Source organism: Carcharodon carcharias, chromosome 3 (genome assembly GCF_017639515.1).
Source record: "Carcharodon carcharias isolate sCarCar2 chromosome 3, sCarCar2.pri, whole genome shotgun sequence".
Classification (NCBI taxonomy): domain Eukaryota; kingdom Metazoa; phylum Chordata; class Chondrichthyes; order Lamniformes; family Lamnidae; genus Carcharodon; species Carcharodon carcharias.
The window spans coordinates 97,225,488-97,241,294 of record NC_054469.1 but is presented as its reverse complement, the minus strand read 5'-3'; the positions used below and the strand labels follow the sequence as shown (position 1 = coordinate 97,241,294).

The window sequence follows — 15,807 nt, the reverse complement described above, 5'->3', positions numbered from 1 at the left end:
TTTTTGTTTTTTTTTTATAATGGAAATAGGTGGGAAAAGGAAAATCTTTATAATTTATTGGAAAAAAAAAAGGGAAGGGTGAAACAGAAATGGGGTGGGGATGGGGGAGGGAGCTCACGACCCCAAGAATGTTGCCTGGGCTGGAGCGTTTCAGCTATGAAGAGAGACTGGATAGGCTAGGGGTTGTTTCCTTTAGGGCAGAGAAGGCTGAGCGGGGACCTGATTGAGGTATACAAAATAATGAGGGGCATAGATTGGGTAGATAGGAAGAAACTTTTCCCCTTAGCGGAGGTGTCAATAACCACGGGGCATAGATTTAAGGTAAGGGGCAGGAGGGGATTTGAGGAAATTCTTTTTCAACCAGAGGGTGGTTGGAATCTGGAACACGTTGCCTGAGGGGGTAGTAGAGGCAGGAATCCTCACAACATTTCAGAAGGATTTAGATGAGCACTTGAAATGCCATAGCATATAGGGCTATGGGCCAAGTGTTGGAAAATTTAATTAGAATAGATAGGTGCTTGATGGCTGGCATGGACAAGATGGGCTGAAGGACCTGTTGCTGTGATGTATGACTCTATGACTCTATGACTGTAAGATCAGAAAGTAGAATCAGCATGATGGGAGATTAAGAATAGCAAAATTCAGAAAATGCTGGTCAGAGTAGTTTATAGGCCTGGTAACAGCCATTAGACCATAGACAGAACATTAAACAAGAAATTACTGCAGCTTGTAACAGAGACAGTGCAATAATCGTGGGGAACTTCAATCTTTATAGGGACTGGACAAGTCAATTTGGCAAAAGTGGCCTGAAAGATGAGTTTGGAGAATGCTCTTGTGACAGTTTCCTTATGGAACCAACTAGGGGTAAAGCCGTAATTTCATTGGAAAAGATCCACTGGGAAATAGTGATCATAATACAACTGAATTCCACATTAACTTTGAACACTACATACTCCAATCACATACAAGTAATATATATTTTTAAAAAGCCATTGATATAGGTAGGGGGAGAGCGGGCTAAGGTTGATTTGGTAAATGGACTGAAAGGTATGGTGGTAAATAAATAGTGGAAAACATTTAAAGGAACAATTCAAAATATTCATCAAAAGTATATTCCATTGAAAAACAAAAACTCATCAAAAAAGATCCACCCATTGCTTACTAAAGAGGTTAATGGTAGTTTTAGGTTAAAATAAGATGCTTATAATATTGCACAATATTATAGCAAGCCTGAGGATTGGGAACAAAGGGCCAGCAAAAAATTGACAAAAAGGGAAAAAAATGAAATATGAGAGTAAACTAGCCAGGAATATAAAAACAAATTGTAAGAGTTTTTACAAGTACTTTATGATCCAGTTAGGAACCACTAACATTTCATTAGAAATCTACAAACATATGAATATACGAAATAGGGGCAGAAGTAGGCCATTCAGCTTCTCGCACCTGCCCTGCCATTCGATAAGATCACAGCTGATCTGTGTGTGTTTCGAATTCCACGTTCCTATCTACCTCTGATAACCTTTGATTCCCTTATGTAACAAGGATCTACCTACCTCCTCCTTAAAAATATTCAATGACCCCGCCTCCACCGTCTTCTGAGGTAGAGAGTTCCATAATTGCACAACCCTTTGACAGAAAAAAAATCTCCTCATATCTGCCCTAAAAGGGCGATCTCTAATTTTAAAACAGTGCCTCCTTATTCTGGACTCACCCACAAAATGAAACATCCTTTCCACGTCCACCTTGTCAATACCGTTCAGAATCTTATATGCTTCAATTAAGTCACCCCTTACCCTTCTAAATGCCAGTGGAAACAAGCCCAGTCTGTCTAACCTTTCCTCATTAGACAATCTGCTCATTCCAGGTAGCAATCTAGTAAACCTCCACTGATCCGCCTCCAATGAATTTACATCCTTCCTTAAATAAGGAGACCAAAACTGCACACAGTATTCAAAATGTGGTCTCAACAATGCCCTGTATAACTGAAGCACAACAGCCTTACTTTTATAAAAACAAAAAAACTGCGGATGCTGAAAATCCAAAACAAAAACAGAATTACCTGGAAAAACTCAGCAGGTCTGGCAGCATCGGTGGAGAAGAAAAGAGTTGACGTTTCGAGTCCTCATGACCCTTCGACAGAACTTGAGTGAGTCCAATGACTCACTCAAGTTCTGTCGAAGGGTCATGTGGACTCGAAACGTCAACTCTTTTCTTCTCCGCCGATGCTGCCAGACCTGCTGAGTTTTTTCAGGTAATTCTGCCTTACTTTTATGTTCAGTTCTTCTCTTAATGAAGGACAACATTTCATTAGCGTTCTTAATTACATGCTGTACCTGCATACTATCTTTTTGGGACTCATGCCCAAGAACACCTAGATCCCTCTGCACCTCGGCATTCTGCAGCCATTTTCCGTTTAAGTGATACTCTGCTTTTTTAATTCTTCCTGCCAAAGTGAAAAACTTCACATTTTCCCACATCCATCTGCTAGATTTTTGCTCACTCGCTCAACCTATCTATATTTGTTTGCAACCTCCTTATGTCCTTTTCATAACATACTTTCCTACATATCTTTGTGTCATATGCTACCATGCCTTCACTCCCCTCATCTAAGACATTGATATAAATTTTAAAAAGTTGAGGCCCCAGCACAGAGCCCTGTAGGACTCCACTCATCACATCCTGCCAACCAGAAAAAGACACATTTAAGCACACTCTTTGTTTTCTGCCAGGAAACCAATCTTCTATCCATGCTAATCTGAACACCTTGGCCCATAACTTCTGATCTTCATGGTGCCATACCTGGGGGTACCCCAAAGATGTGCTGGGGGCCCCCTGTCCCCAGAAGTCCCAGTGTAAGGATTGCATGGCAAATGCCCAGTAAGTTTAAACTTCTGCGCCCTTCAATGGGAACCAACAGAAACTCCAATTTAAATCACAAATTTCAGATGGTTCCAACTGTCTTAACAGTAATAGTTATCCAGAAAATGTTAGAAGAATTAAAGCCACTTCTAACTCTTGGGTAACTATAGTACTGATATCTCCCGGACTCCCATGGAACTCCCCCATTCGCACTTATCCAGGCTAGTGGAGAATATTCCATTACACTCCTGACTGCCTTCTAGTTGGTATGCAGACTTTGAGGAGTCAGGAGGTGGGTTACACACCGCAGAATTCCCAGCCTCTGAACTGCTCTTGTAGCCACAGTGTTTATATGGCTGGTCCATTTCAGTTTATGGTCAATATGAACGTACGAGCAAGGAGCAGGAGTAGGCCATTTAGCCCCTTGAGCCTGCTCTGCCATTTAATAAGATCATGGCTGATCTGATAGTAACTGAAATCTGCATCCCTCCTACCCCTAATAACCTATCACCCCCTTGCTTACCAAGGATCTATCCACTTCTGTCTGAAAAATATTCAAAGGCTCGGCTTCCGCTTCCTATTCAGGAAGAGAGTTCCAAAGGCTCACGACCCTCCGAGTGAAAAAATCTCACCACATCTCCGTTTTAAATGGGTCACTCCTTATATTTAAACAGTGATTCCTAGTTATAGATTTTTCCACAGAGGAAACATCCACCCTGTCAAGATCCCTCAGGATCTTATATGTTTCAATCAAATTGCCTCTTGCTTTTCTAAACTCCAGAGGATACAAGCCTAGCTTTTCCAACCTTTCCTCATAAGTCAACCCTCCCATTCCAAGTATTAGTCTGGTAAACCTTCTCTGAACTGCTTCCAACGTATTTACATTCTTCCTAAAATAAGGTGACCAATATTGTACACAGTACTCCAAATATGGTCCCTCTAGTGCCCTATACAACCGATGTGTAACCTCCCTACTTTTGTATTCAATTCCCCTTGCAATAAATGATAACATTCTCTGGCCATCCGCGGGGTGACCAGCATTAAGGGGCAGGAAAGGTGCTAAGTACAGCCATGGCAACCACATCTCTCTCTCTTTCATGCAGCAGGAGGACTACGTCAGGATCATGGATCCTGCTGACCTAGCTATATGCCTAATGGCCTACAGAGACCGTAGAAGGCGGAGGAGAGAGTGACTGAGACACCTGGCCACACAAATGCAGGAGCAGTAACTTCATGAAGAAGGGGCAGCAGGGGCTCCCGCACTCGCTTCCCAGGAGCAACAACGAGCCGTGGCTGGTCGGCGCCTAGCAACACCCAGGGTCCATAGATGCCGCCTGCCATTCCTGCAGATGACTGAGAACCAGTGTAGTCGATGACTGCGCATGAGGTCATGGATGCCATCTTCTGCATGGAATACTGCATTGTGCATTTTGCCTGGGACTGGAACACCCAGGATTCCCACAGGTGCAGCATGCTATTGACTGCATTCATATGGCACTCAGGTCTCCATCGCTACACTCAGTGGACTTCATCAACCGCAAGGGCATCCACTCACTGAACGTGCAGCTGGTATGAGACCACCAGAAACGCATTATGCAGGTATGTGCATGGTTTCCAGGGAGTGTGCACGATGTCAACATCCTGAGTTGCTTGTAGATCTCTGCAGTATTCCAAGGTCCACAAGAGGCTGCAGGGTGACTCTTATGGAACAAGGGCTACCCGCAGAGGCCGTGGCTGATCACATCCGTGCGGTGGCCTCAGACTGTAACAGAGTGATGCTATAATGAGGCTCATGCAACAACTCGCAACTTTGTGGAGCAGACATCAGTCTGTGGTTGCGGTGCCTGGATCAGTCTGGTGGAGCCATGCAGTACAGTCCGCGGAGGGTGTCATGCATCGTCATCATCTGCTGAACCCTTTATAACCTGGCACTGCAACGGGGAGAGGAGCTGGCTGAGGAGGAGATGGAGGAGGTGCACGTCTCCTGGGATGAGGAGGATGCTGATGGGGATGAGGGTGAGGGGGTCCTCATTGGTGAGGATGATGGGGATGAGGATGTTGCAATGGGTTGATGAGGCAGGTACACTCGGGAGGCCCTCATTGTTGCCAAATTTGTGGAGGGTAATGACGACATGTAGTGAGTTAGATCCTCACATCACATTTGTGAACATTTGACTCCAGTCTGGCTTTTGGCAGCGCCAATACCCTCTGTGAAAATGCTCCTGTCATGGAGATGCAGTGGCCCTAATAGTCGCTCGATCGCAGGAGGATGATGACAACATGTAGTGAGGGCACTCCTTAGGCCTTCATATAGCCTCTGAGAATGTCTGACTCCTGTCTAGCCAAAGGCAGCTCGCTTGCGCTCCATGATCAGAGACATCTGAGACTCAGACATGAAACTCTGATGCTGTGTCTACGTTCAGCACTTCAGCCCTTCAAGAGCTGGTGCACAGCATCACTGGTCACAGATGCTGATGTGATGGGGACCAGTCCCACCTTAAAGATGCTGAGAGCACACAGAGGGTATGAGAAAACTCTGTGATGCCTGTCCGCTACACTCTGGCAGCAATGACCAGCACCACCAAGGTGCAGGTATCAGTGATGTTTCCAGGGAGTGTGGGGCTGTACCATCAGTGTGGTCTGAAGGCTACACAGAGCACAGGGAAGAGGCCTTTCATCTTGTGCAGAAAGGTTTCACATCCAAATGACAAGAACACTGCTCATCAGAACAAGGACCCACAAACAGGGTGACATTCTTGGGAATTTATCAACAATAATGAACAGTATGTACAAGTGATCAACACCTTTGGCCAGGCTGTGCAACTAATTTTACCTAACTTTCCTAACCCTGCCGCTACATCTTGGTGTTCCCTGGACATCCACAGTAGAGGAGGAGGCAGGCTGCTGACTGCGAGAAACTGTCTGTGATGGCGTCCTCTGGAGGGCTGAGACTTGGTGAGCCCAGGCCTGCTTTCGGGGTCCTGCTGTGTGGCAGTGGCAGCTGGATTTGCGGAGGTCCCGGCAAGATAGGATTCGGATGGGCCGGTTACTCCCAGTGTCAGCTGGGTGAGTGGCCCTGGAGCGTGTACCAGCTGATCCTCCACCCTATGTGTGCCCCTGGCTGACTCCGTGAGTGGAAGAGGTAGCTGGAATGAGATTGAGGTGCCCAGCACCCCTCTCGCGAACAGACTGTTGGAGGCCAACTATGACATCATTGACGGAGTTAAGCCCATGCAGCAGTGCAGGAATGACGTCCTGGACTAACGTCTCCATTTTGGCTGCCATCCTGCCAGTGTTGACCTTGGTGCATTGCAATGCTGGCGCTATCACCTTAGCCTGAAAACAGATGGACTCCTCCATTGTGCCTTGCAATCTGAGGAGTGTAGCGTACATCTCTTCCTGTTGTCCCCGAGCTTGCCTTTGCAGCCCCAGCAACTGTGACATGACCAACTCCAGGGGCTCGTCATCTGACTCGGACTCAGTAACTTTCTGGCTTCCAGAAATCCTCTGAGTGCCAAGGACCTGGGAAGTCCCTGCCTCCACATACTGTGGATCAGAAAGTGCGATGTGCTCCCCAGATTGTGATCACAAGGTGACTGAAAAGCTAGTCCCACCGAGATGTGTGTCTCTGCGATGGTGGAGGGTGTGGGTGAGCGCTGTAACCGGACTTTAGGGAGGGTGCCTTCAGATCCCTCTTCAGAGGTTTCTTTGGAGCTTGATTGGAGGCCCTGGGTCATGGATGCTTGTCGGCTGTTTGGCAGATGTGCCTCTGTAAGCAAGGGGAGATAACTAATGCATGGCAGTGGCCTGTAAAAGAGAACACATCACTCACAGCATGGTTGTCTGATGGCTGTTGCACTGCTGGATCCTCACTTGGTAGAGCAGCGCCGACCTCACCGTCAGCACAGGACCTGTTCTGGTCATTGCCAGCCAGCTGGATGACTCTGTTTTCGAATTCTGTCAAAGCTTTGATTTCCAGCATCTCTCTACCTGTCTGTGACTTCTCCCTCCTATTGTGAGCCAGTTTATCCTGCATGGATAGAGATTGGGAGAGTGTATCTGCCGGGCCAGATGATAAGTATGCCTGGCTTGTGTGGGTGGTGAGTGGTTCCATGGACGGGATGAGGACAATAACGGTGTGCATGAAAGAATGAATGGTGATGTCCCTTGCACTGGCAGTGAGTGAGTGCCCTGTGGATGTGAGATGGGTTTGTGAGTGTATGAGTTGGGAATGATGAAAAGAGTAACTTACCTGGCGGAACAGAGGAGATCATTCATCCTTTTGCGGTGCTCGGTGGCTGTCCTTCTCTGCAGGGCATTTGCACTGACCACCATTGCCACCGGCTCCCAAGCTGGGTTGGTGACATTGCTACCCATCTAGCAGCCAGAGCAGGAGTAGAGCAAATACTGTTGGGCCTCCATGGCATCCAGCAGTCGCTTAAGGGACCCGTCATTGAAGTGGGGGGCTGCAGTCTTTTTGCCTTTGTTGGCCATGTCTCCCGGACAGTGGTGGTGAAGTGGGGTGATGAGTGCTTTGCTGGTGGCTCCCTTTTAAAGATGGCGGCCAACGTGATGCAACAGCGGGGTGGATGGTGGGCGGGTGAATGAGAGCCCATCCGCCATGGAAACAGTGTGTTTCCCGGGAATGAATAAATAATGAGGCAGGCTTGAGATGATACGGCGTTAAAACCCGCTATTTTCATCGGCGGGTAGGACTCCATTTTGCCCGCCTGCTACCACATTCAGTGCAATTCTGGGAAAATTCCACCCTTAGTCTCAGATCCACCCCTTTCTCCCTCAAACTGAATTTAAATTCAATCATATTATGGTATCTGCTACCTATGGGTGCCTTCACTGTGAGATCATTAATTACTCCCATCTCATTGCACAATACTAGGTCTAGTATAGCCTGCCCTCTGGTTGGCTCCACAGCTTGCTGTTCTGAGAAACTATCCCAAAAACATTCAGTATACTCCTCATCTAGGCTATCTTTGTCCATCTGATTTTTCTAGTCAATATGTAAATTAAAATCTCCTATGATTATCGCCATGCCTTTCTGACAAGCTGCAATTATTTCTTTTTTTATGCTCAACCCTACCATGTGGTTACTATTAGGCGGCCTATACACAACTCCCACATGTAACTTCTTGCCTTTACAATTTCTCATCTCTACCCAAACCATGTCCACGTCCTGGTTTGCTCAACTTAGGTCATCCCTCTCTGTTGCACTAATACCATTATTAACTAACCACCCCTCCACCTTTTCCTCACTTCCTGTCCTTCCTAAATATCCTGTACCCTTCAATATTCAGGTCCCAATCCTTGTCCTCCTGCAGCTATGTCTCCATAATGGCTATCAAATCGTTATTATTTATTTCTATGGGCACTTTCAATTCCTCTATTTTGTTTCAAATGCTATGTGGATTCACATACAGAGCTTTTAGTTTCATTCTTTTACCATTCTTATAACTTTAGTTTCATCTGTTGATTTACTGTTAGATTTGTACTCTCTATCCCTTCCTGTCATGGTCTATTTTTCATTTCCCGTAATAATACCTTTTACTTTTGTCTGTCTCTGCTCTTTGATTTACTACATCTTCCCAAATTTGGTCCCTTACCCCCATTATTTAGTTTAAAACCCTCTCTACTTCCCCAGTTATGTGGCTCACAAGAACACCAGCCCCAGCACGGTTCAAGTCCCAACAGCATAGATCCCACTTTCCCCAGTACAAGTGCCAGTGCCCTAGGAACTGGAACCCACATCACCCACACCAGTCTTTGAGCCACACGTTCATCTCCCTAATCTGTTTTGCCCTATGCCAATTTGCAAGTGGCTCAGGTGATAATCCAGAGTTTATGACCTTTGAGGTTCTGCTTCTTAATTTGATACCTAGGTCCTCTTACTGACTATGCAGAACCTCGATCTTTGTCCTGCCTACATTGTTGGTACCTACGTGGACCACAATAACTGGGTCCTCCCTCTCCCACTGCAGATTCCTCTCCAGCCCCGAGCAGATATCCCAAACCCTGACACCGGGCAGACAACACACCCATCTGGAATCATGCTCTTTGCTACAGAGAACGGCGTCAATCCCCCTGATTTTACTGTCCCCCTACTACCACTACATTATTTTTTGGTCCCTCCACTTGAATAGTTTCCTGTACATGGTTAGTTAACTCAACCATCCTGCAGCCCCCACTCTTATCCAAACAAGCGGATAAAACCTCAAACCTCTTGGACAATTGTAAAGCCTAAGGCTCCTGTGCTCCTGCCCACTGAGTCCCCTTACCTGCCTCACTCGCAGTCACACTGTCCTGCCCCTGACCACAGACCAAATCAGAAGGCCCTGTCCTAACAGGTGTGACTGCCTCCTGGCATAAAGAATCCAGGTAACTTTCCCCCTCCCTGATGCATCACAGTGTCTGTAGTTCAGCCTCCAGCTTATAAACTCTGAGCTGAAGTTGCTCAAACTTCAAACATTTACTGCAGATGTGTTTGCCCTGGATCAGACTGACATCCAGGAGTTCCCGCATACTGCAGCTGTGACACATCCCCTGTCCTGATATCCTTAATTTGTTCTAATTAACTATTTGATTATTTTATACAATTATATATATTACATTTTTAACATATATTTTATTAACCTTACAACCAATGTCTAGACTATTTTGAACCTTAGGGATGGAATAAACCTTAGTCATTTACCAGATACTCACCAAATAACTAGCTTCTTCTGCTGTACTGGAGTATGACCATTTGCTGAAGGCTGAGGAAGCTAGAAAGCAGAAAGAAAGAGAGCACCTCTTTCCCTTCCTTCCCTAATTCCTTTAATTACCCAACTCGCTGCACTATATTCTAAGTAGCACTTCTTGCAGTAAATCTTACCTAATGCACCTCTTTCCCCCATGCACTGAATTCCCACTTTGAATTAAATTCCTAAATATACTCACTAGGTCTCTGGCTCACTCAGGCTGCAGTTTCCCCTCGCTGATCGCGCACCTCTAATGGCAACCCCAGGATGTAGATAGTGAGGGATTCAGCAATGGTATTGCCATTGAATGTCAAGGGGAGATGGTTGGTTTCTCTCTTTCTGGAGATGATCATTGCCTGACACTTGTGTGGCGTAAATGTTACTTGCCACATGTCAGCCCAAGCCTGGATGATGTCCACGTCTTGGTGCATAGGGACACGGACTGCTTCAGTATATGTGGAGTCACAAATGGTGCTGAACATTGTACAATCATCTGCAAACATCCCCACTTCTGATCTTATGATGGAGGGAAGGTCACTGATGAAGCAGCTGAAGATGGTTGATTGACATCGAGAGCCACTAGCACACCAGGACAGCAGACCTTGATCACTCTAGTGAAGCCCTAAAGCACTACAATACTTGCCTGCCAGGGTCTCCTGAATGGATGTCATGTACTGCATGCTACACATGGCGCAGCAGAGGACTGGGGCACTTAAGAATGCAGAGCACAAGGAGGAGGAGGAAGAGGAGGAAGAGGATGGAGAAGAAGGGTTAAGGTACTTAGGCAGAGGAGGCAAAACTGCAGGATGGACTACAGAGACATAGTATAGGACAGACCAGAGATGTGGTGAGGAGTGTGTGCAGGGCACCATTGTTGCAAGGGAACTATTGACTGAGCAGCAGTTCAGTTGAAGGCGCCCCATATAGTTGATGACAGAACACATGCCTGGCACTGGACGATGCCTGAGCTTTCACATGGGTGGCAACCAAGCCATATCTCTGCCAATACAACCATCACATAAAAATAAAATCAAAATACTGCGGATGCTGGAAATCTGGAAGAAAAACAGAAAATGCTGGAAAAACTCAGCAGGTCTGGCAGCATCCATAGAGAGAGAAACAGAGTTAACTTTTTGAGTCCATATGACTTCTTCAAAGCTAAAGAGAAGTAAAAATATTTTATACTGTTTAAGGAGGGGGCTGTGGAGCAGGTGGAATGAGTTAGAAGGCCAGGGATAGGTGACAGCTAAGGAGAGATTGACAAAGATGTCATGGACATAAGACAAAGGGAGTGTTAATGGTAGTTTTGAAGACTAAAGAGGATGTTGATAGTGGCATAAAGGTAAGATAGTGGAAGGTGTTAATAGCAGAATAGGGGTCACACTAGATGAAAGCAAAACATAAAACGAAGTGACAGGAGGCCCTATGGGAGGAGGGGGGTTTGGGGGAAAAGGATAAAAAAATGAATGAATAAATTTTAAAAATTAAATAATAATCAATAAAACAAATAAATTAATTAAAAACTGGATTGAGAGAAAGGGGTCTAGAGGGAAGAGAGAGCTCATGCTTTGAAGTTGTTGAACTCAATGTTAAGTCCGGTAGGCTGTAAAGTGCCTAATCGGAAGATGAGGTACTGTTCCTCCAGTTTACATTGAGCTTCACTGGAACATTGCAGCAGGCCAAGGACGGACATGTGGACATGAGGGTAGGATGGTGTGTTGAAATGGCAAGCGACAGGAAGGTCTGGGTAATGCTTGCGGACTGAGTGAAGGTGTTCTGCAAAGCAGTCACCCAGTCTCTGTTTAGTCTCCCCAGTGTAGATGAGACTGCGTTGGGAGAGCAAATACAGTAGACCAAATTGAAGGAAATGCAAGTAAAGTGCTGCTTCACCTGAAAGGAGTGTTTAGGGCCTTGGACAGTGAGGAGGGAGGAGGTAAAAGGGCAGTTGTTGCACCATCTGCGATTGCATGGGAAGGTGCCGTGGGAAGGGGATGAGGAGTTGGGGGTGATGGAGGAGTGGATCAGGGTGTCACAGAGGGAATGGACCCTATGGAATGCTTATGGGGGCAGTGAGGGGAAGATGTGTTTGGTGGTGGCATCATGCTGGAGTTGGCCGAAGTGGCAGAAGATGATTCTTTGAATGCAGAGTCTGGTGGGATGAACAATGAGGACAAGGGGGACGCTATCATGGTTCTGGGAGGGAGAGGAAGGTGTGTGGGCAGAAATGCGGGAGATGGGTCAGACACAGTTGAGGGCCCTGTCAACCACAGTGGGGAGGGAACCTCAGCTAAAGAAAAAGGAAGACATGTCAGAAGCGCTGTTTTGGAAGACAGCATCATTGGAACATATGTGACTGAGGCAGAAGAACTGAAAGAACGGGATAGAGTCCTTATAGAAAGCTAGGTGTGAGGTACTGTAGGCGAGGTAGCTGTAGTTGGTGAGCTTGTAATGCATATTGGTGTACAGTCTATCACCAGAGATGGAGACAGAGAGGTTAAGGAAGGGAAGGGAATTGTCAGAGATGGTCCATGTGAATGTGAGCAAGGGGTGGAAATTGGAAGCAAAATCGCTAAGTTTTTCCAGGTCCAGATGAGAGTATGAAGCGGCATGATACGGTCATCGATGTACTGAAATAGAGTTGTTGGAGGTGGTCCGTGTAGGACTGGAACAAGGAATGTTCCACACACCCCATAAAGAGACAGGCATAACTGGGACCCATGCGGGTGCCCATAGCCACACCATTTATTTGGAGGAAGTGAGACAAATTAAAGGAGAAATTGTTCAGTGATGGAACAAGTTCAACCAAGTGGAGGAGAATGGTGGTGGATGGGGATTGTTTGGGCCTCTGTTCAAGGAAGAAGCAGAAATCCCTCAGACTATCATGGTGTGGGATGGAGGTGTATAGGGATTGGACGTCCATGGTGAAGAGAAGGTGGTTAGGGCCAGGAAACTTGAAATTGTTGATATGACATAGGGCATCAAAGGAATTGTGGATGTAGATGGGAAGAGATTGGACAAGGGGAGAGAGAACGGAGTTAAGATAGGGAAAAATGAGTTCCATGGGGCAAGCACAGGCTGACACAATTAGTCTACCAGGACAGTTCTGTTAGTGGATTTTGGGAAGGAGGTAGGTATGGGCTGTGCAGGGTTGGGAGACCATGAGGTTAGAAGCTTTGGAAGGAAAATCTCCAGTGGAGATGAGGTCAGTGACAGTCCTGCAAACAATAGCTTGATGTTTGGTGGTGGAGTCATGGTCCAGGGGGAGGGAGGAAGAAGTGTCTGAGAGTTGGCACTCAGTCTCTGCAAGGTAGAGGTCAGCACACCAGACAACATCAGCTCCATCCTTGTCAGCAGGTTTGATAACAAAGTCAGGATCTGACCTGAGGGAATGAAGTGCAGCAAGTTCAGAAGGAGACAGGGTGGAGTGGGTGAGAGGAGCAGAGAAATTAAGACAGCTGATGTCATGCCAAAAGTTCTCAATGAAAAGATCAAGAGAAGGTAAGAGGCCAGAGGGAGGTGTCCAGGTAGAGGGAGAATACTGGAGGTGGGCGAAAGGATCAGTTGAACAGGGGGAGGACTGCTGCCCAAAGAAGTGAGTACGGAGGTGAAGGTGACAGAAAAAGAGTTCAGCATCGTGCCAATTTATTGAGGGGAAGACGTAAGGGGATGAAATTGATTCCTTTGCTGAGTACAGAACATTCATCATCAAATAGGGGAATATCAGGGTGTAAGGTGAATACACGGCAAGGGGTTGGATAAGAAGACAGGATGGGGTCAGAGGGATGGGAAGGGGTGGAGGGTCCTGGATGGGCGCTGCTATCAATAGGTTGTTAGAGCTTACATTCCTTAACACCTGAAAGGAAGAGAAAAATGTTTCTCACCACCATGACAACCACCACCCTACCATTCCTGCATAGGCCTCTTTCAAGGCGTTGTGCACCTGGAATAGGAGATTAGTCATCATTAACATGCTCTCACGATAGGGGACTAGCGATCTCTCCTCTTCAGTCCTAACAAACTGCAGTGCTGGGGTCCCATTCCCATTCCTCCCCTTTCACAGATGTAATGTGCCTGCTTCTCCTGCAAGGATAACAGAGAAAGGGAAATGAAGTAGTGCAGTGCTGTGTGGTGAAAGGAATCTCCTCTACATCGATTGAAACAGCATCTCCTCTTTGGCAGCCTTACACATTAGCACTGGGTGCTGTGTCAGTGAGCTGGGCACACACTCCCCCAAGGTCAAGGAGTAGCTTCGCCCTTTGTCCCCCAGAAACTGTGCAGGTTCAGGCTGCAATCCAAGAGGGGACACCAATTAGCTCGAAGTCTCACGCACCTTGCCAGAACATAGCAAGTCACTGAGCCTCTTGCAGCACAGCAACTATGTGTGTCAGTGCTCATCACCTGCGCTATATGCAGCCATACCCTTATGGTCGGGCTGGGGGACATCTTGCAGCCCACTGGGTAGAGGATGTCCTTTGTGTCTACACCAGGATATCCAAGTTGTGGTCACTGAAGCATGGAGCTGCCATGCCTACTCTCCTGGTTGCTTCTGGCTGTGGCATTCTGACAATGGAATAGATAAAGTATATGGTTATGCTATTAGACTAGTAGTCCCAAGAATCATGAGCTCAAATTCCAGCATGGCAAGTTACAGAAATGAATTCGATAAACTTGGTACTTTGTGGCTTGTTCCAGGCAAAAGGACCATGAAAGTTTTAACTAGAAATTGGCAGAGCCACATAGGTCAATCTGCAGCCATTTTTGGATTAATACTTCATCAGAACTTTGAAAGTTGCAAAAGCCCAACTGGTTCACTCATGTCCATCAAGGAAGGGAACCTGCCAAATCATACCTGGTCTTCCCTGCATGTAACACTAGGTCACACTGAATAGCTGATCTTTAATGCTGTCTATAGTGGCCTAGCCATCTTCTAAGATATGCAAATAATTGGTAATTAGGGGAAAGGCCCATCACTATCTTCCCAGGTCAACTAGGGATGGGCAAAAATTTGACCTTGCCAGTGTTGCCCATATCCTGAGAACAAAGTAAAGAATATGTATTTCCATATAGAAAAAGACAGCTTTTGCCCAAAATTGTGATATCCAAGTCCAGCTTATCCAGTTCCTTGACGTTATTCACTATCATATTCACTTATTGTTTGTTTGAACAATTTCACTTACACGTAAATATGTAAAGCAACACTGTCTTAAGAGTTAATGTTCCCAATCATGTGTATTTATAGTGCAATAGCTTTTATGGCCGTTGCTGTCTTTGCTGGAGTTATTCCAAGTTTACGTTTGTCACAATTGATCATGTGGAATTGTGTAGGCAGATAATTTTTAATAAAACGATCTTAGTGTATGCATCTGTTAATGAAAAAAATCCAGCAATTATGACACCGCCCGTCATTATTTGAGAATATTTGCTGAGATTGAATGATCACCCAGGTGTGCTCACATTCTCACTTGCTTCCCTAACCTATTCCCCCCCACCATCCCACCCTCCAGAATGCTCCCACCCCAGGCAGTGTGATCTTTGAAGCAACTTAGAATTATTGCTTTGATCTTATGTTATTTCAATTAAATAACATTCACATTTGATATAGATGGTATTATCACATTTTAATTATGAAAACTGTTTTCCTTTAAAAAGTTTTTTGAAAGTAATGTTCAGATTGTTGACATTCTAAACACATGGTGGAAAATCAAGTAACTGGCACTGTCCCTGCCTCTGTTTACAGTGTATCCAATCTGGAAAAGAATATTGTACAACATTAAGCCTACCTTTTCAGCTCTTTGCATAATCCTTGTCATTCAAATTTTGCATATAATACGAACAAAATGCACAATGCAGAGCTATGACACTAGGAAGCTTTAAGGTCAATTCACTCATTTATGAGCTATAAATCCTATCCCAAAGATCTTCATAAAGTGCTCACTATGTCCGGTTCTGTACTTCATATAAAGTGAGCTTAGTCCTGTCACTTTCAAATGCTGTTTCCGTTTTAGGTTTCTGCCTGCGAAAAGTGCCGCTGTGAGCCCAATGGAGAAGTGCACTGTTCCCTAGCGGAATGCGCTCAGGTTGAATGTGTGGATCCAGTATATGAACCTGATCAGTGCTGCCCTATCTGCAAAGATGGTATGTGCTTTCCAAAAATAACCCATTCTGTTTTCATTATTTTTAAACTGTGCCTAAGTGG

The 15,807-nt window shown here is 45.8% G+C and overlaps 1 protein-coding gene across 4 annotated transcripts in view; it reads left to right on the top strand.

Annotated features, from left to right (window-relative positions):
• vwc2 (von Willebrand factor C domain containing 2) overlaps positions 1-15,807 on the top strand; it is a 219,848-nt gene that overhangs the window by 34,944 nt on the left and 169,097 nt on the right. For all 4 annotated transcript variants that reach the window (XM_041184633.1, XM_041184635.1, XM_041184636.1 and 1 more), the window contains exon 3: positions 15,617-15,746. In XM_041184633.1, the coding sequence (XP_041040567.1) occupies positions 15,617-15,746 (130 nt within the window). The remainder of the gene's footprint in view (positions 1-15,616; positions 15,747-15,807) is intronic.